General features: G+C 39.4%; 2 protein-coding genes across 6 annotated transcripts in view; both read left to right on the top strand.

Moving 5' to 3' along the window:
* Positions 1 to 13185, top strand: part of aplp2 (amyloid beta (A4) precursor-like protein 2) — a 55043-nt gene extending 41858 nt beyond the window's left edge. For 2 of the 5 annotated variants that reach the window (XM_079553665.1, XM_079553661.1), the window contains 11 exons: positions 225 to 358; positions 1270 to 1344; positions 1811 to 1969; positions 3124 to 3252; positions 5573 to 5672; positions 6381 to 6557; positions 7607 to 7642; positions 9367 to 9449; positions 10372 to 10452; positions 11084 to 11239; positions 11593 to 13185. In XM_079553665.1, the coding sequence (XP_079409791.1) occupies positions 225 to 358; positions 1270 to 1344; positions 1811 to 1969; positions 3124 to 3252; positions 5573 to 5672; positions 6381 to 6557; positions 7607 to 7642; positions 9367 to 9449; positions 10372 to 10452; positions 11084 to 11239; positions 11593 to 11694 (1232 nt within the window). In that variant the 3' untranslated portion in view covers positions 11695 to 13185. The remainder of the gene's footprint in view (positions 1 to 224; positions 359 to 1269; positions 1345 to 1810; positions 1970 to 3123; positions 3253 to 5572; positions 5673 to 6380; positions 6558 to 7606; positions 7643 to 9366; positions 9450 to 10371; positions 10453 to 11083; positions 11240 to 11592) is intronic. The other 3 variants (XM_079553662.1, XM_079553663.1, XM_079553664.1) reach the window with 3 other exon arrangements.
* Positions 13186 to 14137: 952 nt separating this feature from the next.
* On the top strand, positions 14138 to 23466 carry st14a (ST14 transmembrane serine protease matriptase a). The gene is made up of 19 exons (XM_079562679.1): positions 14138 to 14281; positions 16700 to 16859; positions 17512 to 17642; positions 17728 to 17798; positions 17889 to 18055; positions 18152 to 18184; positions 18892 to 19126; positions 19358 to 19500; positions 19604 to 19707; positions 19798 to 19910; positions 19986 to 20122; positions 20206 to 20310; positions 20488 to 20595; positions 20668 to 20784; positions 20949 to 21074; positions 22048 to 22231; positions 22424 to 22695; positions 22913 to 23049; positions 23188 to 23466. Exons 1-19 carry the CDS (start codon positions 14240 to 14242, stop codon positions 23344 to 23346), a joined length of 2544 nt encoding a protein of 847 aa, XP_079418805.1. The 5' UTR covers positions 14138 to 14239; the 3' UTR covers positions 23347 to 23466.
* The last annotated feature ends 205 nt before the right edge of the window (positions 23467 to 23671 follow it).

Genomic DNA, 23671 nt, shown 5'->3' with positions numbered 1-23671 from the left:
GATCCCACCATCCATGACCTTCAGCCCTCGCCTCAGACATGAAAAACGATTTGATCTAAATGCCACAGTTACTCAAAGTGACCCCAAATGAGAGGAGTCGTTTTGTGAGAATCTGCAGTCTCTTTCCCCTCATTTCTCCTTGGCTTTTTTCTGCTTGCCCTACTCCTCTTCTCTGCATCGGTCCATTCAGCACTCACCATTTGTCATTTTTTTCTATATTGCAGTCCTGCCCCCCACCCCTCAGCCCACAGACGACGTGGACATCTACTTTGAGACCCCCGCTGACGACAAGGAGCACAGTCGCTTCCAGAAAGCCAAAGAGCAGCTTGAAATCAGGCACCGCAACCGGATGGAGAAGGTGAGTAAGCAGGTGTTGGGAGGTGAAACTTGGATTGCGCTAGAGCTGTCAGGTAATGACTACAGAGTGAGGCACATGTCATATTTCCAAAAGCAATCAAACCTGTCTTATGCACTTTAAGAAGGTATCTAAACAAAACCCTATTAATAACAAATATATCTACATGGTGTGTAATATCCGGACGTGTGGTACTAAAGTGAGCTGAATTAAATAGAAATGTATAGCCATTATCACTACAGTATGATATGCAGTATAACAACATTCTCGTAGCTCAATGGTCCAAGCAGCAACAAGTATTTTTTATCATAGAGCTGAACGATATGAGAAACAAAATTATGATTTTCAACGACTGTTTTGGATAGTGCAATAATACTATTATTATGATAAGCGGTTGCAACACATTGAACTGATTTTTTCATCAAATTGACAAAACAAGACCAAATCAGGACCAGAGCCCAAAAACAAAGGACAATTATGAATGAAACAAATCTGTTGCACATTTTTAGATTACAACTCTTTTTTTGATGTAGGTTATGTTTGCAGAAATGTGTATTCAATGTGTGTGATATATATTTTTTGTAATTTACAACAAGTCAATAAACATCAACATTATCAAGAATATTAAAAGTGCATTCGGATGCAGAAAGTCTTGCATCTCATGTCTACTAAGAATCCAGAAAAGATCACTTACATTTTCCCCACCAAGTAAATCTGTTACCTTCCATTTAATAAAAAGATTTAAAAAATAACAAAGAAAACAATGTTCATAAGCTTCTCCAATTCTGGTCTGCAAATAATAATAATCACAGTTAATCCAGTAATCAAGGTCAAGCTTAAGAAGCACTTGACTCCAGAATGTTTCCTCCTCAGATCCCCTCTTCACCTCCTGTCTGTCTTGCACTTATTTTCAGCTGCGAAAGGAGTGGGAGGAGGCAGATCGCCAGGCTAAAAACCTGCCTAAGGCCGAGAGACAGACAATGATCCAGGTAAGACACAGATCCTGCGGGGACTGCCTCTTTGTCCCTTATTACCACTTAAAGCCCTGCAGTGGAGCGCTGACTGCTATTAAAGATCGCTTCTCCCCTGGCTGCTCTATCTTTATCACTGTGCAGCTAAATCAGGACACTGTGAATGGGAGGACCTCTAAATGAGGAACCCTGGATGGCAGCATAAATGAAGCAATCTTTGTTTTTTTATCATAGTTCACTTCAGGCTGACATTAAACTGTGTTAGTCTTAATCTTTGTTGTCTTAGTTTTTTTTTTCCCCCGTTGGCTGGACAAACATCTTTGCTCAGTAGTTGTCTGTTGTGTCCAATTTGCTTCTTAAATATTATGTTATCTGTTGGTGAAAATGTAGGTCTTGGTTAAAGTAATTACAACAATATATGAAGAAGAGGTCACTGCTTTGTGTAAGTGTGATTAGTATACTGAGTGCATTATGTGTTGTGCAGCATTTCCAGGCCATGGTGGAGTCCCTGGAGGAGGAGGCGGCCAGTGAGAAGCAGCAGCTGGTGGAGACTCACCTCGTTCGGGTGGAGGTCATGCACAATGACCGGCGGCGTCTGGCCCTGGAGAACTACCTGGCTGCCCTGCAAGCCGACCCACCCAGGGTAAATGCCACACAGAAACCCGCAGGATCGCATTTGTGCTTTTACTTTTTAATGTAATTGAAGAAAAATGTAACTTTTGAATTTAATTGAAGAAAAAGTAATGGTCACAGGTAGAATAAACTCTGTACTGTCTTCTTAAACTTGATTACAATCAAATTACTATTAGATGCTTTTCCAAAATTGTCCAGCCCAAGTCTCGGTGCTTTGTCTGCAACATGGGCTGAGACTAATCTCATATTACCCTGAGCCAAGTTGCTCTTCATGATGAGGTGCACGGATTACTGCTGTCAGGTAGATGCAGCTCAAAATCTTCAAAGTCAATCACATTTGAACTGACCCTCGTAATCCTCAAACCATTTTATGGTTCCTCTGATCAAGTCAACTGAGGTTTTATGTTATGTGCCTCGTCATCTTTTGACTATTTTTACTCATTGAATGTTTGGAGAAAGAGAGAAATACTCTACACACAGATTGCCTGTGTTGATGCTCTTTTTTGCATCCACAAATTCTGTTCTTGCCTCATATCGAATCTGACAATAAGTCAATTTGTGAATGAAAGTGTTTTTTTTTGTACTTCTGTGAAAAGATGCAGTTCTTAAAGTTTCTCTACTTTAAACTTAAAAAGAAACAAGAGAAGCAATAAGCTTAAAGTTTTATTTTCTTGAATTTTCCATTACAAATTAAAGTAGAACTGCAGTAAGTAACTTGTTTGCCTTAATAAATCCTTTTCGTAGTCCCTCTGTAATACAAGTGTTAATGGGAGGATTGGGGGTCTGGTGTCTCTGTCCAGAAAACCACCCTTGCAACTTCCCTGCTTTCGTGTTGGAGGAGCAATACACGCCAATAGAATCACGAAGAAGAAGCTAACAGGCTAACGGGCAAAGCTAACTGCGGACTAGCGCCAATTTAGCCATATTTACAGCCAAGTTTGAGTGAAAATTATCTCCATTATGTCATTGAGTTGTGGCACAATGTACAGTGTCCCTCTCTCCCTTTGTCTTTTCTGTCAGCGTAGTATTTACTCTCACGGACAATTAATGAGTAAAAAAAAATGACACCTGCAGTGGCGCTTATGGCCACTAGGGACATCAGTTCCTTAGTTCTGCTTTTCATCAGGGTCACGAATAGCTCACAACAGCTTCTTTTCCTCCCAGCCTCATCGCATCCTCCAGGCCCTGAGGCGTTATGTCCGAACTGAGAACAAGGACCGGCAGCACACCATCCGCCACTACCAACACGTTCTGGCTGTGGACCCCGAGAAGGCTGCTCAGCTGAAGTCCCAGGTCAGTGACAAATATAATCAACACAATATCTCAACTGCGACAATTCTTTTGCACTGAATCTTCATACAACTATCGGGGCCAGTCTAAGTACAGTAATGCCTCTGTCTAATTAAACCTGTTCCTGAACCTCATGTTTACGGCTTTGTTTTGTATCTTTGTCTGAAAGCATTTATTGAAACTCATTTTATTGAAACATTTTCTGTTGTACTAAACACAAACCCCAAGACTGCCACATGTAATAACTTGAACCATGTGTAATTTTACAGTTTAACAATTCAGCTCGTATGTATTATCTTAGCACAAACATTGTAAAAGTCAAGAAGATGGCATTCTCCTTGCTAAATCCTCCCTATTTAGGCGACATACTGTATAACTTGGAATGATGTGAAGTGTGGGTTTCAAGGACAAATCACTTAAGTTGCTTTACTGTGGCCTTTTATTTTACAGTCATGCAGTTCAAAGGCTCGACGGTACCGCGCTCCACATCAACACGATTTACTCGCATGAGGCGTTTGCGTGTGCCTTAGCTCATCTGAAGCATCCCGCTGTGCTCCTCTGTGGCTCTTCCTGTTTTGCGAATAATGATCCCTGCAGCCTGTGTCTCTCTCTGTGCGTCGAGAGTGTGGGAGTCAGGAGCGTGCCTGTCTCCGAGTTTGTGTCCAGGAGAAGCGCGTAGGCCAACCCGCGCCGCTCACCCCAGCCTGAGCTACAGATTAACATTGCACCAGTCTTGTCTGAGCTGCTGCTGGGGGGATTTGGCTCGGTTAGATGCGCTGGAGTGTGTGTGTAGGTGTGCGGGTGTGTGTGTGTGTGTGTGTCGATGCCCTTTCACACCATTTATAGTTTCAGAATCAGAGTACAGTATCACACAACAGATGAAACAACGCGCTGGTACTGTTAGCATCAGGCAGTGCATAAGCCTTTGATTATTACCGCTTAAAGATATGCTCCCGCTAGTTTCTTCCAGTTGTTTTATTCATGAAGTACCGGTGCATTTTTGTGTGTGTGTGTGTGTGTGTGTGTGTGTGTGTGTGTGTGTTTCCATATCCCGATTTTGAGTTGTCATAATGAATTATTTCTGACGCCATACACAAATCTTAAATGAGGTGATTTTTGCTTTATCGTTCAAGCACAAGATCGCAACTAGACAAATGTTTTCCCACAAGGGCAATGACTTACATGACCCTCTACCACTCTTTTGGTGTTTAGCGTGTGCCTTATTTGTCAGCAAGGACACACTGGAGCCTTCTGTGTGAGTTTAATGAGAGAGGTGTGTTGTTGCCATCTGTTGCTGGCTTTAGAGCACTACAGGTCTTTTCTAGACGACTCCACCAGTCAGTCATTACGGTGGATACAAACAGCTCAGACCTGCCAAGTGCCGGTCAGCCCCGTCTGCAGTGGGCAGTGCTTCATGTTTTGCCAACCCCCTTTGGCAGTAGCTATGTGGAAATATTATCCTTTTGTGAACATCATATGGCTGCATAACGTTAGAACTGTGCCTGTGCAGCGTGAATGTGGTATTTGCATTCAGCTCTGATACACTTTTCTGTTGATGCTGCCAGATTTGTCCAAAGCCGAAACTTTAATTTGAATACTGCATGCACAAACTTGTTTAATTTGTGATTCGAAGAGTTTGGGGAAGTCTGACTTCACCTCAATGGAATAGTTCTTTTTTTCAGACAGCACATGTCTGCCAAGCGGGAGCAACTCCATTTCATATTGAGTACTGTTTTTTTTTTTTTTTTTTTTTTTTAGACTGATACGCACGCACACACGCACACACACACACACACACACGCACACAAACACACACACACAAACACGCGCGCACACACACGCACGCGCGCGCACACACACACACACACACACACACACACACACACACACACACACACACACACACACACACACACACTCTAATGGCTCCTTATGAGTCTCAAGATACTCAAGTGAAGTGAAATAAAATGACTTCCTTTTGGACATTGCTACGAAAACGGCATCTTATGGGACTCAAAACAAAGCATTCTGAGACAGCCTCCCTTTCACAAATAGTTGTTAAGTCATTCCAAATTAATTTTATTCCATTTTAAGTGTAAGCAAAATCAAAGGAAATTTTGACGGCAAAAGAGATTGGGGAATATGGGTCATAATAAAGAGAATAATAAAAGATTATCTAAATGATCTAATGATTTATGTATAATCTCTGTACAAACAAATGTATTCTGAATATGATATCATAAGATATGAATATGTATGAGCATTTTGACTACATCCATTGTGGAAACTTTAATTTATAGAAATATATAAATGTATTTCTCAGGTGATGACCCACTTGCGTGTGATTGAGGAGAGGATGAACCAGAGCCTGTCTTTGCTCTACAAGGTTCCGTATGTGGCTGAGGAGATTCAAGATGAAATTGGTAAGTTTTAAATAGACCCTGGCATCAACGCTTTTTGTGTCCTGTAATGGCAAATAGAAACATTTTTGTATTAAGTTTATGTTTTGTCCATTGTATGTTCACCAGATGAATGTTTCATATTTTTACTTGCCTTAGGACTAGTGCTGCTTTTATGCTTTTGCTGACATGTTATTATGCCTTGTCCTAATTCAATTATGTATTTACTTCCAAGCAATTGTATCATGGCTTTGCCAAATAATGTTGTTAGTTTGAGCACAGAGAAAAGTAGGAAGAATTTAGCGTAAATCTTAGTGTTGTCTCTGCAACACAATAGTTTGCAAACATGTTTTCATTACAATGGCATTTACAGTTTGTTTTGTTTTGTTTTTGCAATATCTCATATTGAATTCTGATCACGTTTAGCACACTTTCATATTTTTGCCCCTTTTTAGTTCAACAAAGGATCCGTAGCTTACTTTTGCAGCATAGATTAAAGTGGAGCGGGTGCGGTGACAGAACTGGGTCACATCCCTATGCCGCCTGTTGGGATATGTGCACATTTCCAGACAAAGTAGCTCTCAGGAAAATACTAATTGGTGTTTAGTGGGATTGGGGATGGCCTTGTATTGGTGTAACCCGTCAATGACAGTAATAGTGTTGTTAGTGTTAAGTGGAGAAAATCAGTGATTGATATCCAAGTGCATTAATGCGTATGCAAATGTGTTGCAGATGAATTACAACAGGAGCAGAAGGCAGACATGGACCAGTTTCTCTCTTCAATTTCTGAATCTCAACCCGACATCACAGTATCGTCAGAGGAGAGCGTGGAGGTCCCTGTCTCTGAGATCATCAAGCCCTACCGCCCCATCCAGGTCACCTCCTTGGGGTCCCGACCAGAGCCTGAGGGTGAGCCTGCCAAACTAATATCTTCATGATCTGATCTGATCTAGAAGCAACATTTTTGAGCGTACTGTGGGTTCAGGTAGTATTCAAACCCTTCCAGTCATTTGTATGTTATCAGGTTGAATTCTGATACAGAAGCTGGTGTTGGTCAACTTTTGGAATGTTAAAAAAGCTCAGCAAGAGCAAGTTCTGGGTTCTATATACTTAAGTAACAACAACATGTATTAATTTATTCAATATTATAATTTATAACAAATATTTTAAGTAGTGTTGAATATTTACCAATTGAAAATGATTGTAAAATACTTCAGAAAACTACAAAATATCATGTAAATATGTAAAAGGGTCTGTTTCTGAACCTAGTACTGTATATTGCTAGGTTTCAGGTGACATCATGGCATTCTAAAGGAGATTTCGGTGTTCAATGAGATTATGTACCCAATCATTCATGTATATTAAGTTATTAGTGGGTTTTCTTTTTTGGTATTACTTGTGAAAATGCAATACAATCAAAAGGACAAACTGGCTCCTATCCCCCAATCTGGGAGTATGAAAGCATCACATTCAACAACCTGAAAGCAACATTTTGTTTAAACTAAGCTTCTTTTTTATCCAAATAGACAATGAACAGTCTTACGGATCGGTCCACAAAACTAATGTAATGGTTTGTGCACAATCAAAAGTGTCTCATAGGCCTCTCCATCTTAGATTATTTTGAGAATGAGCAGTTATCATCTTCATCATTGTTCTGTGATATATTAATTTTGGAAAAAGTACTTGGTGAGAGGGCTTCTAACCAATAAATCCACAAGTACATTTCTTGCACACATCAGCACCCCGCCGGCTACACTATATAACTTTCTACCCCAAATGAAATGGCTTCCTTTATTTTTGAGTTATCTGTGAAATTAATTTCCAGACTCCTCCCTGCTGGGCTCTTTTTCCTAATCAATTAACACAGCTTGATGACGCTGCCTTTCCTCTGCTCACTTCTGTTTTCTCTGTTCTCTCCTTCCCTTCTTTTGTTCTTTTCGCTCATTTTGAATGCCAAGGCGATCTATCAGAATCCCCACGTGCCTTCAAGAAAGGTTGGTGCCTTTGCTGCATCTTGTTTTGCTGTGCCTCCCCTCTCTCCTGTCTCTTCAACTCCCACGCCATTTCCATCTCCCGTTTTGTTCCTTCTCACCACGTTGGTGCAGTTTGACATCCCTCATCGTTACCCTTGGTATTTACTAAAAAGTCACCTCGGTAGTTAATGACTCAGGTGCTCTCTGGTTGGATCTCAATTGCAGTTTGTCAGTGATGTCAGGGGCAAATTGGCTTCAAGCTGTCATCATGTCCTTGAATTTGTGAAAGCTCAAGTTTGTATTTTTTTCCACTCACTTCAGTTGTGTTTATTTATGGAGCACAACAGTCCTGAGAACCTCAGAACTGAAGTAAAGAATCTTTTTCAATTACCCCATCGACTTTTGTAAAATGTTAAGTGATTAAATGCTAGGTGGAGGCTAGTCAGCTGTGTGATGACTGCTGACCTTAGTGGTATTATTTTTAATGAAGGGAAATACCAAATGCTTAATTACGACTTTTTCCTCATCATTGCTTTAAACTTTTTTTCTACATATAATTCTATGAGAAGAATTAATGGAAATTTATATCCTGACCCAGGGCACGTTTCGATGTGAGCAGAACTGCTATGTGGGGTGGGTTGAGTAGCCATAATATACAGGATTCAAGTTGAAGTGACTCAAATAAATACTCAAGTAGAAGTAAAAAATATAAATGTATCATCTGAATCCTGCAATTACTAGTTGGTGTTTTTATTTGACCAGTTTAAACCCACATTGCCAATATATTCTGTCAATTCAGTTAAATTTTTGTTTCATATTATTTTAAATAATATTTGATTTTTCCACAAGGGGCAATTAAAAGGTGCACAGAGTTGTTTAAAGCATCCACAAAACTGGACAGCATTAAGTATTACCGTACTATGGTCACTGAAGGTTACTCACATTGGCAAACTTTAATACGTTGCAAATGTTAACAATGTAAATTATGCACTTTAAGTGCCCTCTATCTTGAATCCTTTTCCATCTTGAACAGAGACACACAGGCACATTGTACAGTATAAATTAAAGTGATGAATAATTTACAATGATGTGCATTTGCTGCTATTGATACGGTAATTACTTCAATGCCATACCTCAGTGCTATGCTGTTGTTGCTGCATGCACACTGCAGAGGCTGATGTCACAGTGAGCCCACATGAACACACTGCATTGTTCTTTATTTCATGCAAAGCTGTTGAACTCTTCCAGTAGTCGACAGCTATAACTCTACAGCTGCTGCAGCAGCCTATATTGTTTAGGGGACGTCCGTGGCTGCCGCGTGCACTTGCTCTCCTCAGCTTGTTATTTATTTATGCCAGATCTGGCGGCCTGTGTATTAATAGATCTTATGCCTTTTTCAGTATCATCAGTCTTACATTGTAGCCTAGTTTTACCTTAAACTAGGTAATGGCTTTTCCTCCCAGTTTATGCTGTCAATTTATTTTCTGTGTCTTTATTATTTTGGATGTTGGATAAATTGTGGTATAAGCCAAAGCTAACAGTTGCAATTATTGAAAACAGAGTTGGTTTCTGCACAGAGCTGACAATGTGAGCTGTATCATATAAAGGCCTTTGTTTTCAGAAGTGCCCCAGTAGAGATGAGGCGACAGAGCTGGATCTCTCTGTCCCACTGTCTCCTACCATCCTCTTGTGTTGTGTGTTTGTTTGTCCTGCCCTGGTATTGACTGCTGCTCATCCTCCTACAGGCTCGGCAATGGCAGGTTTGGACGGTCTTATTGGTGCTGAGGAGAGGATCATCAACAGCAAGCCTAAAATCAACAACAATGTGGTAAGACACCCACTGATCTGTCACTTTGCTGCACAAGCCTTTTTTTTTCTACACGCTTTAATGGAATTATATCAAGTCAAAAACATGCTGGGACCACTTTAAACCTTATGCCTCATCATAGTGTTGTAAATCATTTTGCCATTACGAGTATTTGTTTGCATTCTAAGATTATTGCCAATAAGGCTCTGTTATTAATATATATTTTTTAAATTTTGATAAAAATCAGTTCAACTTGTTTTGAAGCATAAGGGTTAAGTGTTTCCAAATTGTGTTCACAAACAACTTTCTTCGGTTAAATCATTACTTAGTAAAAGTAACTATGTTGTCATAGTGCTTGCTTGGCTAAACAATCCTCATTCAAATCAACTTAAGGCGTTGTTCTTGCATGTAGCTTTAGCTTTTTTGAAGCACGCTCCTGTACTTTGATACTTGGCTGTTGAATGTGTGTTCTGTTTTGCATGTAAATCTAACATTATATCCACAGTATATGTTCCTTAAAACGTTTGTGACCGCATGCCTTGTTTTTGATATTTTGAAAATGCCTGAAATTGAACAGATCTGGGTTTTTACAACGCACAGCAGTCACATGTTTTTAGGCTGCTCTGTCTCTACAAACTGCAGATTTCATTCTGCCTCTAAGCACCCACTTCATTGCAGCGCTTCAAGTCATTCAGATTAAGCTTTAGTGGCTATCCGTCCGTTAAAAAGACATACTTAGCATCTATGGATGCCTGCAATCCCCTCGCTCTCTTCTCCTAGATTGTACAAGGCAGCTCCAAATGTATCGTCATCCAGACAGCTTCCCTGTTAGCTCCTTCACATTGACATCACTGTGTCTTGCCTCTCACTTCTATCTGATGCACTCAGTTTTGCACACACATTTCAGTGGGTGTAACCTGGACTCCCCTGTCTGTGTTGACAGGTGATTGATGAGTCTCTGGATGTTAAAGAAGTGCTTTACAGTGCAGAGAGAGTCAGCGTAATGCATGAGGATGAGCTGATGGTGAGTACAGCGGCCCCCTCTGCTGGCCTCTCTGGGGAACTGTACTTCTCTACATTGGGGTGATTGAAAGGAGGAGGGAGGTTGCCAAAAAGAAACACAAAAACTGCAAAAACAAAACTTCAGCTGTGCAGTTTTCAAACAATTGTTCCAGTTTTAAAGACTTATGTATGTTTTGCTTATTTCTGCATGAGTGCATGTGATTTGTGACTGTATCTGAATGCAAATGGTGAAAGTGAGTTTGTGTGATGGCACACAAACTGGGTATTTCCAGTTTATGTGTAAAACAAGTGAGAATAAACTTGCATATGATCAGACTGAATCATATGTGATGCATTATTTTGCGGAAATGAGTGCAGTGATTGTGGTTTGGTGTAAAAGTTCTAAGTATTACACAAGACACATATATTGCATGTCACTGTTAAGGCGTGTCTCCTCAGTAGGTTTATGAAATGCTATAAATCAAACTAAATTAGTAACTGATGTCTAATAGGTTTTCACCAGGGTTAAAACGAGCCAAAGTATCTTCTGGCCTACTGAAGGAACCTGATAGCAGCACATATTCTTTATAGATTAGATTTGTGTGTCATTATCATGCAGTCATAATCAATATTTGCTCCTGTCTCTGTGTCAGGAGCCCTACCGGCCTTTGGGAGAAGACTTCAGCTTCGGGAGCAGTGCCCTTATCGGTCTGTTGGTGATCGCTGTTGCTATAGCAACTGTGATTGTGATCAGCCTGGTGCTTTTGAGGAAGAGGCAATATGGCACTATCAGCCACGGCATCGTAGAGGTGAGTTAGTTGCTACCAAGTCAGTAGTATGCTGTCATAATGTTGGAGAGATGAATGCCACAATGGGTGTTTTTGAAAGAAATTACCAAGCAAAATCCACAAGTGCTGAGCTCTGCAAACATTAATCTTATAGTTTAAAGTCCTTTCTGCTGACAACAATTGCCCATTTGAGATTTAAATATTCCACCACAATTCAACACATTTTGCCATAGTTTATTTTTGCGGACTGAACGGGTATTGAACTCTATCCCAGTTTTTGTTTAATTTAAATTAGCCCAGTAATTACAGAGATATTAACCACAAACCAGCTGAAAACATTTTTTTACACCGTCTTTTTCTTCTTCTTTTTTTAGGTTGACCCTATGTTGTCACCAGAGGAACGCCATCTCAACAAGATGCAGAACCACGGCTATGAAAACCCCACCTACAAATACCTGGAGCAAATGCAGATCTAACATAGGCCACCAGGGGGCGCTGCTGCATCAGAGGGGGAACATACATACTACTGACCAAGAACATATGATGCTAATGTTAAAATATGTTTTCATATATCAAAGCTCCATTTTCTGGTTTCAAAACAACCTTTAAATAATGCTACTACTACTTCTACTACTGCTACTATTGTATGATAGAGCTTGTTTTGATCATGTATTTTTAAGCAGGTAAAAAAATGTGATTCTGCAGATTTTACTGTAATTACCAGGATGTAAAACATTTATTTGGATGTTTGTTTCTAAAGGTGACAAGCAAATCAAGGAATAGAAAAAAAAAGGCTTGTTTTTGAATCACCATCTCAACACCTCTATCAATTGTTAATCATATGGTTTGATGGTTACATTGTTTTTACTCTCAATAGACTCTATATGAAGGGTCTTTGTGCCACCCTTATTGTATAGCAAAACATCTCGAGACAAGAACTGAAATCATGATTTTTTTTTTTCTTGTTTGTTTGTTTTTATGATGACAGAAGAATTATACAATATAAATATATATAAGAGTAGATGTTTTTACTACACCCTTTTTCCAGGGAAGAGATTGTGAGTTGGTTCATAGTTTGAGTAAATAATTGCAGGTACTCTTTTGAGCGCTGAAGGTGTGCACAGGCTCTCAGCTCTGAACCAAGCAATGAATGTTTTACTGGCCCGGGTTTCTTAATTTGACGCCTTTTAACATGCGAATGGCTACATATGAAGTAATGCATATTGACTAAAAATATAAGAAGAAATTTCCCCAATGTCCTGCTGTACAAAGAAAAAAAAGAAATGTGGCTGACTAATGTACTAAATCAAATTTGTATTGTTGGCTTTGCTGGTCCTAAAGCTCAAAGCTCTGTGATGTTCATTTGTAGCATTAGACGAGGTTAGGTTTCAGTCAAATGTGTCAACTTTAAGAAAAACTGCGTGTTTCGGAAGAGAAATCTAAAAGCTTGTGAGGGGGTCCGAAAAGAGGCTTTGGCTGACCTCGGACCCACAGCACTGAGCTGGAGGGCTGTGCAGACAGACACAGAACAGAGGAGCTTAAAGAACTGGATTCTGAATAAAAAGCTAATGGTATTTTTACAGATAGAGAATGACACAAAATAATGTCAACCCATTGACCCTCTTAACTTAGTATTGTCTTTGTATGCTTGTATAGTTGATGTTGCAATCATGGCTTTTCCAGAGGACTTTCTGTGATGTGCATTGTTCTTATATGAAATTCTATATATTTTTAAGTTCGTTTTCTTGTTTTCTATTTTTTTTTTCTCTCTTTCTGTGACAGTATCTTTGTATGTGACTGTCTCACTATGCACCCAAACAGCTTCAATCTTGTAATTGCCTGCTTGATTGTGGGAAGAGAACTAATATAATATGCATATTAGTCAATTTAAAATATTGATCGACACCAGTGGAAACAGATTTATGGATAAAAGGGGGATACACTTCAATAAACTCACAACTTCCATATTCGTGTGCGTGGTTTCTTTTTAAATGCTAGACTACACTTACTATGAACTTATGACCAACAGGTTCAACTCACAGCAAAAACAATGCGGGTTCGATTCCCGAGGTATTCACGCAAAAAGAAGAATTCACTTTGGCATTTCATCAAATTCTGATTTAAAGCGATCGCTTTCAGAGTAGCCTAAGGAACCATGATGTACAATTATTTCAGATCAATAAAGCAGATTAGTGTTTGATCATTGTATACAATTATGAAGGTCAAATTAAAATATAGTTTATTTTAGTGGTGTGTAAAGCCATTTGACCATATTGTATCTCATGTCTGAGGATATGGGGGTTTCTGAAGCGGGTGAAGCCATTGTGTCAGAGTGAAACCTATCTCATTTTGGATCTAGGGTGAATCAGTGCGGTGGATATAGATCCTACTTCAGGTGAATCAGTGTGAGTCATAGGCGCTTTAAACTGTCCGGGCCCCCGCAATCACGTGACTGATACTCAGCGAAGCCAATTTGTTCACCAAAATATTGGCATAAAAGTTGTTATTATTTATGTTACTTGGGTTGTGAGTGTTAGTAGAAGAAGAAATAAAAAAACAGCGGATGAGCGTTAAACTGGGGAAATAGCAGATTCAGCTTATTCTGCCAAAGTTCATTTTCAGTGTTAAATTATGGTAACACTTTTTGTTTCACTTCATGCTACATTTCTAATACTCTATTTAGTCTCTGTCTTTAGTCACTTTCTGTGCGTCTCGTAAACAGGAAGTGCTTGAGGTGTAGCACTGCGCAGAGACACGCCCACAGAAACCTCAGGTACCCGGAAAAGTGCCTTCTGTCTGTGTGGGGCGACATATTGGACACGGGGTCAGGTTTGGAAACATCTTGATCAAAGTTAAATCGTTTCTGCGACCGAAGATGTCCAGTTAGTGCAGTTTCTTCACGTTTTTGCCATTGTTTTAGTTTTGGGCAAACAGGCCCACCACTGGTTGACTTATAAAGCCTTCTTTCAAAGTCAGAGACGACAACAGGTGCAGCCCTTTCAACTTTGCTTTCGGTGTTTTATGGACTACATGGACAGTGGGCTGAGATATACTCCAAACAAGGTAAGAAACGATAAAATGGGATCCCTTCTGCTTTCAAGACGATCGCCTGTCTATCTGATGTATATCTGTTTGCAGGAGCGCTTGGGTGTTGTCCCACATACACACGCCACACTCAAACTGGTGTGTAAACAGGATTGCATCTCTGAATTTAGAATGATTGTGAGACATCATTCAGCTTTTATAATTGGGTCAATTCAGTGTTGAATTACAGAACTTAACTATCCATTTACACTTCTGTCCGAGCTCAGCTACTGTACCCTTTCAGTGTTAACTTTAACATTTGACATACATTTCAGCTCAGTGCTCCCACACCCACATAGTCTTCTACTCTACTTTTAATATTTGTAAGGCTTCCATTTTGAATAAACAACAAGACAGATTTTTTTTATTTCACACACATTTGGCCTACAATATTTGCATGTGAGATCAGTAAAATTTGGGAAAGCGCAGAGAATTTGTTCCACAACTGAATGTGCCTCGGCAAACTTTCTTGATATTTTAGCTATTGTGGATCTTATCACAATTAAAGCAACACTTGCATAATCAATACACAGGAAATCATTGCAGTCTACATTAAAAGCAATTGCAACACTGACATCCAATTTGCATTTCCAAATGTCTTGCCCCATGATCTGTCATTGTCATTGTAATTCGCATGACCTTCCCAGGCTGATGCCTACATACTTGCAGGATCCTCCTTCACCCTGTTATGACATGTTGACCTGCAAACGGTGCCGCCACCAATTCTGCCACAAAATATACAGAGCATTGAAATTGCGTTACTCTGAAGCCCTGGATGAACAACATTTGTGCAAACAATAGCAGACAATTGATTGTTTTCACAAGTTCAGACATGTCTTTGCCAAGTTAAAGCCGCCAGTACATTTGACTTGTTAGACTTGCTTTATACAATTCTTGACCTCATTTTAAATCTCCCTAGCAAGATGAGGGGACATAGATGTTGACTAAACATCCTAGGCCAATGTGAGAAGGATCCATGTTTGGTGCACCTGTCATTACACGTACAGTAAATGTGCATTTGAGTGTTTAAAATATCATATACTTGACTGGAGTAGTGCATTAAGTGATTGATTTTTTGTTTTTGTAAGATTATAACTTAGTGTAGTAGTATTATATTACAGAAATTAGAAGCTGAGATTATTTTATTGTGACCTTAATGTACCTTGTTGTTCGGAAATGCTCAAGTAGGAGTGCAGTGCCCTGTTGCTCAGTTGGAGAATGGCTCCCAGCAGGTTTGACAGGATTCTACATCGTGAAACCTTTGTACTCCCCTCCCCCTCATGACTCAAGCTTACGTTTCTAATTCTCGGCACGGTAAACTATATTTAGTGTTTTGTCTGTAGGCACTTGACAGTTACAAGGTAGTGAGTTTGAATGGAGTAGAAATTACCTCATATATAGGTATATTCATAATTTAGTGGAGAAATGTTTATGATGGAGGGAAACGCATTCCTTAAACACATGTACCTACAAGTCTTCAGCCGTACCATATGTGCTGTTTATTGTGTAAAATAGGGCAAAACAAATAATTTTCAACTTATTGTACTGCAATCATTACAACATGTAAGAGTAAAGGTCACTGTTTCAACTGACTTATACCTGTCAACTCGCCTCAACATTGTTTTGCCAGAGGTAAATGTGCATTGTAATATATAATGGTAAAATCAGTGACAACACAATAAGGCTAAGGTGTAACAGAGCTTGGGTAAAAATGCTCAGTCATCAGCAATTGCATTTTATCCAATTAATATAGATCAGCCATTCTCAAAGTCTGGAACAGCCCCTTTAGCAAACCCCCCAAAAATAATAATTCAGTCTATTCAAAATCATTTGCAATGTTTTACTGCTTGAATTGACATATAAAATAACAAATCACAATGACAGCAAGCTATACACTGTTTTAATGAGTCGCTCTTAAAGTAAACGTTAAAGTCAAATTTCTAATTTCAAAGTACATATTGTAGAGAAGCTTTACAGGGCCCTTGCAGTGCCTTTGAGCCCACCGGGGCCCCCAGACACCACTTTGGGAACCACTGATATGGACTAAAGCAGGTCTTAAAAGTAAACAACTGCCTCGAGTAGCAGAATCGGCTATTTCCCAAGTTAAGCATGTTGATTGACACAAAAGACAATTCAAAACTATTTCTTCTGGACCTGTGAAAGCTCTGTACACATTATTTTAAACTGCAATACAGATCTTTAATATCTCAAATATGATAAAAGATGGAATGCATTTTTCTACCTCCTTTGGCAAATTGAAATATGAAGTCACACAACACAGTCCTTCCATCCATCCATTCAAAATAAAATTGTTTGGGGATCAATGAATTGCGGATATACAAATGATGGCAAGGCATAGCCATAATGTGATAAGATCTCTTGTTTGAATGTTTCCAGGAGAAAGAATGGGACACCACAGTACAGTTCCTGCCAGCATCCGACAACAAAAAACTCGAAAAGAAGAAGGGCCCCGGGAAAGTGGGAGCTATAATCGGGGTGGTCATCTTTGCAGCTGTAGTGGCTCTTATGGCTGGGCTGCTCGTCTGGCACTTTCACTGTAAGTTTATATAAGCTTTCATTGAGATTAGAAGAGGGAGAAGCAAGCTGCAATATTGGTTTGTTAGCCGGACTATGTTAATAAGGTTTGATGAATGAATTACATAAAGGCATTTCGTCAAGATTTGACCCTAACACTTTCCAACAAGCTAGTTTTGGGTTGATTTCTGGTTTGTTGGCCAGAAAGTTGCTGTTTATTTGATTTCCCGGTTGGCTTTAAGTTAGAGTAAAATATTTTTACTGGTGTATTTATAGAAAAAATACAGTGGCACAACTTCATTTGAAAACCAATGCCCACATTTCCATAACTGCTCATAATTATAGTGATAATTAAGTGATTAAGTGTAAATACTAAAACAAAAATGGCGATCACAATAAATAATAGCTGCCTGAATGCCCAGGTGAGCCTTGATTAAGACCTCCATGGTCTAAACTTCGAGGACTTTAGTTTTTCAGATCATCTATGTATGCCCTTTATTCTTTTTTAATTGGGACTGATTTTAGTATTTCTATGTAGTACATTAATGTATTTAGGAAAAAAATATATACTACTGATACTGATATATTATATGCATTAAAATAACAAATAAGTATTTAGTATTGCATTACTGTATGTAATAGAGTATTGCGCTGACATGTGTTTTGTCCTGTAGTTCGGAAAGACATCAAAGTCAAGAGAATATACACAGGCTCCTTGAAAATCACCAACCAGGTTTTTGAAGATGCTTATGAGAATTCCAGCAGTGCTGAATTCAAAGCCTTGGCCAAGCAGGTCACCAACCAGGTAAGACCACTGTTCAGTAATACTTTATCTTATCAATTGATTTAGTGTTTCCCCAGTAATGTTTTGAAACTGTAACTATTTTCAGCTTAAACAAATTTACTCCAAAGTGCCACAACTGGCCAAATACTATGTCGGTTCTACAGTTCAGGCTTTCAGGTATGATATTAAGATATAATAGATTCTCTGTTGTGACTAAAGCTGTTAATGTTTAACAATACTATATAAAACCTTTTTTCCTATGTCTAGTGAGGGCAGTGTCATTGCCTACTACTTGTCTGAATTCAATGTACCTGCGGGGCAAGAGGCGGCTGTTGACAGTGCAATGACTTCTATCAACCAGCTGGCGGAAAAACAGCGCACTGCTTTCAACAGACCTGGTAACGCTCTGGTGCTGGATGATGTGGTGGCCTCAGGTGCATACTTAAGCATTTGCTTATTGTAATTAGTCAGATATGCAGATGTGTTGTATATTATTTTTGCAGCTTCTAACATCAGTATGTTTTATACAGCTCTTGATGCCCGTATGCTTTCGACATTCAGCCGTAAGTCTTTCTAGTTTCATTCAGTGAATTGTGTTGACTGTTTCAATTGCAGTGTATTGTTATTAAGGGGAGATAAAGGTGAAACAACATTTTCAGATTTAAGGCCAGTTTACTCCCTTAAAGGTGCATTATGTATAGGATCAATTGTTTGGAACGTTTTCACTGCAGGCAGACACTCCCCAATGCACCGTTGTACCATGATCAAAAGTAAACGTGCCACATGCTGACCATCCATACAGCAACTAGGTCACAAAAAAGTAGATTACATATAAATATCAAGTTGTTGTTGTTTTTTTGCATAAAAGTTCCACAATGAACGTTTAGGGTAAACAGACATTCACCTGGAAACAAATTGCCTAGTTTTTTACAAGAACGTGTTTCTGTTGCACTAAAACATATGACATAATTTTTCAGACTTTACAATTCAAAAACTAACGTGATATCAGAATCCCCTCTGAAAGCATCTTTGTCAACTAAACAAACCCATATATTTAAACCTGGCTCTATTACTCGGATTTAATACCAAAGATATTGGCTATTTTGGCTATTTTATGCATACAAGATCCTATTTTTATATGGAAGCATTAAAAGAAAGAACATGTGCTATATCCGTTTTCCAATTCAAAACTTTTCTTATTCACTCACAGTGCCACACCTTAAACACTAGTAATGTGCAATTAAAAACTGACTGACTCTTTGGTTTTCAGAACACCTGAAGTTTGCCGAACACACACGGAGCGACTACATTGGGACGATCGAGTCTCCTGATTTTCCCAACAAGCCGTACTCGCCAAACACGTTCATCCAATGGCAGCTGAGAGCCGATCCCGGATATCGTGTCCAGCTCAACTTTGACACCGTGCACATGGAGGAAAACTGCAAGAACGACTTTGTCAAAATCTACGACTCTCTTGTAGCAATTGAGAGCAGGGTCCTGGAAGAGTGAGTGTGATTTAAATATTGGCAATACCTGCACTTATCTTTTTTGTTGTTGTTTCTTAATATCTTTGGCACAATTATGCAGTTTGGGAATCAACTGGTATTGAGAGATTTTTCACATTGCCGAGTTGTAGCTTTGCTGAAGATTCAGACCCTTGCAGTAGCCAACCTGTAAAAATGGCATGCACTTAAGTGTTGTTTAAATGTAGATAAATGTTTATGTTGTTTTGACAGGTTGTGTGGATACTATCCTCCGACTGAACCAATGACCTTCCTCTCCTCGAACAACGTAATGTTGGTGACAATGGCCACGAATGATAAAAATGACTTCCCAGGCTTTAGAGCACACGTCACTCAAGTCAAGCATGACAGCAAAGGTAACTCACAAAAAGTGTTTCTGTTGTTTTTTTTAAAGCCCTTTCATTTTAACCATTTAACTACTGCACTGCTGCTGCACTTGCTGTCATGTCCGTTTTCCAGGAACAACATGTGGGGGTCAACTCAATGGTGTAAACGGGTCCTTTTCTTCTCCAAATTTTCCTAATTATTATCCACCCGATACGTTATGTCAGTGGATGATTACGGTAATCGTTTAATTCTAAATAAGTGCCCAATAATGTATTCCCTTTTATCTGAACTTTGTGTTTTTTATGATTACTGCTTTAAAAATAAAGGTTCCTGAAGGGAAGGCAGTGAAGGTGACCTTCAATAACTTCCTTATTGAAGAGCCTAGACAGAAAAACAGTCAGACTTGTCACAAAGATTACGTTGAAATCAATGGGAAAAAGTGAGTAAACGATGACTCTCATATTATTACTATGTTTTCACTATTTATGTTAAGGTTTTGTTTTTCATCCAACAGAGTGTGTGGAGAACAGCCAACAAACTCGGTAACAGAAACCAGCAAAAACAACAAAATGACCGTCACCTTTGTCTCTGATAAATCTTACGTGGACCGAGGTTTTGATGCAGTGTTTGAGGCCATTGACATGAAAGATCGTAAGTGCTTTATTACAGCACTACCATAAGATACAATAAAACGTCAATGAGATGAGTGATATTAATGGAGATTCTACCTACAGCTTGTCCAAAGCAGTTCCAGTGTAAAAACCAGCGCTGCATCTCGTCTGCCCTCAGGTGTGACGGCTGGAATGACTGTGGCGACATGAGCGACGAGCTTCAGTGCAGTAAGTGCATCACCAAAAAATCACAAGTTACTGTCTAACTTTTCAACCTTTTCATGTGCTCACTTTTAACAACACGTCTTATTTGTATTTCCTTTGGGCTCTTACCGGCTGCTTCAACTTTAACTATGCTTCTATGGAGCAATATAGGTATAATAGGTCAAAATGAATTTGTTTCAGCTTGCAAAGAAAAAACTTTCACCTGTGAGAATGGTTTTTGTAAGTCGCCTTTTTGGAAATGTGACGGCATTGATGATTGCGGGGATGGTTCAGATGAGCGCAACTGTGGTAAGAGACCAATCATTGTGACCAGTCCTTCCAAAGCCACTGAGTTGTTCACATTTGCGTGTATGATTGTAGGTGCATGCCCTTCTGGACAAATTACATGCAAGAACAAAAAGTGTATCTCTGCGAAGAAGCGCTGTGATGGGAGAGACGACTGCGGTGACGGTACAGATGAGCAACAGTGTAACAGAGGTGAGGCTTTGTTTGAAAATCTATCATTGTGAAATTATCTGCATGATTAAAAATGACTTTCGGTATTTACAAACTTATGTTGCCTACTCACTTACCTACCTGCCTACTTAGATGCCCACTTACCTGCCTACTTACTTTTTTCCTGCTGTTTGTTTCTTATGCAGGTTCTGGAGTCACCTGCACGGATACAACTTTCAAATGTAAAAATAACAAGTGCATCATCAAAGCTAACCCTGAATGTGATGGAGAGAAGGATTGTGAAGACAACTCAGATGAGGAAGACTGTGATAGTAAGTTGCACAACCAATCATGTGCAGTACCAGTTAAATGGTTTATATACAGTCAGGGCCCTAAATATCGACTCAAATCTTATGTTTACAAACCACCACAATCGATTCCAAATGATGCGCTAAAGATGTACATAAACTGCAGGCTTTCAGCTTTCATTTGAGAGTATTTACATACTAATCGGAGCGTAAGCAATGGGACAAGTGGCTGCTCAGCTGTTCCATGGCCTTGTGTTGGCTTTTCCCTCATTATCCCATTTATAAGGAACAGATGAGACGTCCAGAGTTCATTTCAAGTGTGATATTTGCATTTTGATATTGTTGCTATTATTTTCAATATGCGATCCAAAGATATATAAGTGAAGCAAGCCATTATTAGGCTGAAAAATCAAAACAAACCCATCAGAGAGATAGAAAACCTAAATCAACAGGAACATTATTAACAAAGAAAGAACAGGTGAGCTCAACAACACCAAAAGACCTGAAAAACCACAGATGACAAATGTGGTGGATGACCAAAGAATTGTTTCCCTGGTGAAGAAAACCCCTTCACAACAATAAGGTCAGGTCAAAAACACTCTCCATCTAATGCCAAAGCCACCAAAGACAAAGTCAGTCACCTGATATGAAAGAAATTGAGCAGCATTTCACTTGTTGAGGACACAGCTGAAGGGAAAATGTCCCAAGAACAAGCAGGAACTGAAGACATTTACAGTAGAGGCCTGGCAGAGCATCACCAGGGAAGGAACCCAGTGGGAGGCACATATAGAAACGCTTGTAATTCCTACACCGTTGATTTGATTTGGATGTAAATAGCCTCAAATTAAAGCTGAAAGTCTGCAATTTAACTACATTGTTTTATTTCAAATTCATTGTGGTGGTTTATAAAGCCAAAAACACAACAAATGAGTCAACGTCCCAATATTTATGGACCTGACAGTATGAATGTACAAACTGTGTGCATGTGTATTTGCAGATTGTGGCCAAAGCGCCTTCAAGACTTCTCGTATTGTTGGTGGTCAGGATGCAGACCCGGGACAGTTTCCGTGGCAGGTCAGTTTACAAGCGAAGAACCACGGCCATTTGTGCGGAGCTTCCATCATTAGTCCCCTCTGGATCGTCACTGCTGCCCACTGCGTGCAAGATAACAGCAAGGCAAGGTACAAACTAGAGAAATCAACTGTATTAAAACTTAATTTAGACTACGGTCAGACTGCAGGCGAAGCTGGAACACACCACTTGGATGTGTGGCCCTAAGATCATGTTTACTGTGTTACTTTTGAGATAAAATTATGTTGGGTTATGTTAGTTATTTTTGACAGTTTTCACACTGTGAAATAATGTGTCAACAGATTTTCTCAGCCTGGCACTTGGGAAGCATACTTTGGCCTCCATACCCAAAGGACTACCAGTGGTACGGTGTTGAAGAGAGACATCAAGCAGATTATACCTCATCCATACTACAACGACTACACTTTTGATAATGATATTGCGCTAATGAAGCTGAGCCAACCTATCCAGTACTCAGACTACATTAGACCCATTTGTTTGCCTTCTGCACAACACGTCTTTGATGTTGGAAGCACCGTTTGGATCACTGGATGGGGCGCCACTCGAGAAGGAGGTGAGGTATTGCTGGGGAGAAATAACCATAAACTTAACATTATTTACTTAAATTATCTGCTAACTATATATTTAAAAAAAAAACCATGGTCAACTATTAGCTTAATCTCCTATAATTCCAAAATAATCAATCAGCAATACAAGGTCACTGATTTGAAAGGCTGAAAATTGAAAATTACTATTGTGTCTGTTTTATATTTTACCTTTTTCAATAAAAGGGTTTGCAGCCAACACCCTGCAAAAGGCCCAGGTGCGAATTATCAACCATGATGTGTGTAACAAACTGATGGCAGGCCAGCTCACGTCCCGAATGCTTTGCGCTGGAGTTCTCAAAGGAGGAGTCGATGCCTGTCAGGTGTGCCAGCTTTTGAGATCCTTTTATGATTTTTTTTCTTGTTTTGTTTTGTTTTCTGAAAACCATGTCTATTTTTCTTGTTTCAAATTGACTGATATAATTGTCTCAAAGGTTGATGTGTTTCTGTGTGTGTCATAGGGAGACTCTGGTGGTCCATTGTCCTTTCCCGATGGGTCTCGAATGTTTTTGGCCGGAGTGGTCAGCTGGGGCGATGGCTGTGCCAGAAGAAATAAGCCTGGCATTTATACAACAGTCACAAAGTTCAGAGGCTGGATACAAGAGAAAACAGGTGTATAGAGCGCCACACAGTGGTTGTATTTAGTCATGGACTTTGACGGCACATCATCAGGGGATAATACTGGCACAATGGTCAGATTTCCGGTTAGAACTTAAGTGGAAATGCACTGTCCACTGATTTAGCAACGTATTGTAGTTTCTGTAAATACTTGTTTTGTTATTTTAAAATGTTTGTTGCTGTTACTACTTTATTTTTTTTGATGAGATTGATTTTATGAACTGTATATGACATATTTTAAGACGGTTTTCAGAAGACCAATTTTTTTTTACTGCTGTGTGATCGTGACATAATCAAATAACTTGATACGTGTGTGAACGTGTTGAA

The sequence above is a fragment of the Gobius niger genome (genome assembly GCF_951799975.1).
Source record: "Gobius niger genome assembly, chromosome: 1".
Lineage (NCBI taxonomy): Eukaryota > Metazoa > Chordata > Actinopteri > Gobiiformes > Gobiidae > Gobius > Gobius niger.
This window is presented reverse-complemented; position numbering and strand designations above follow the sequence as displayed.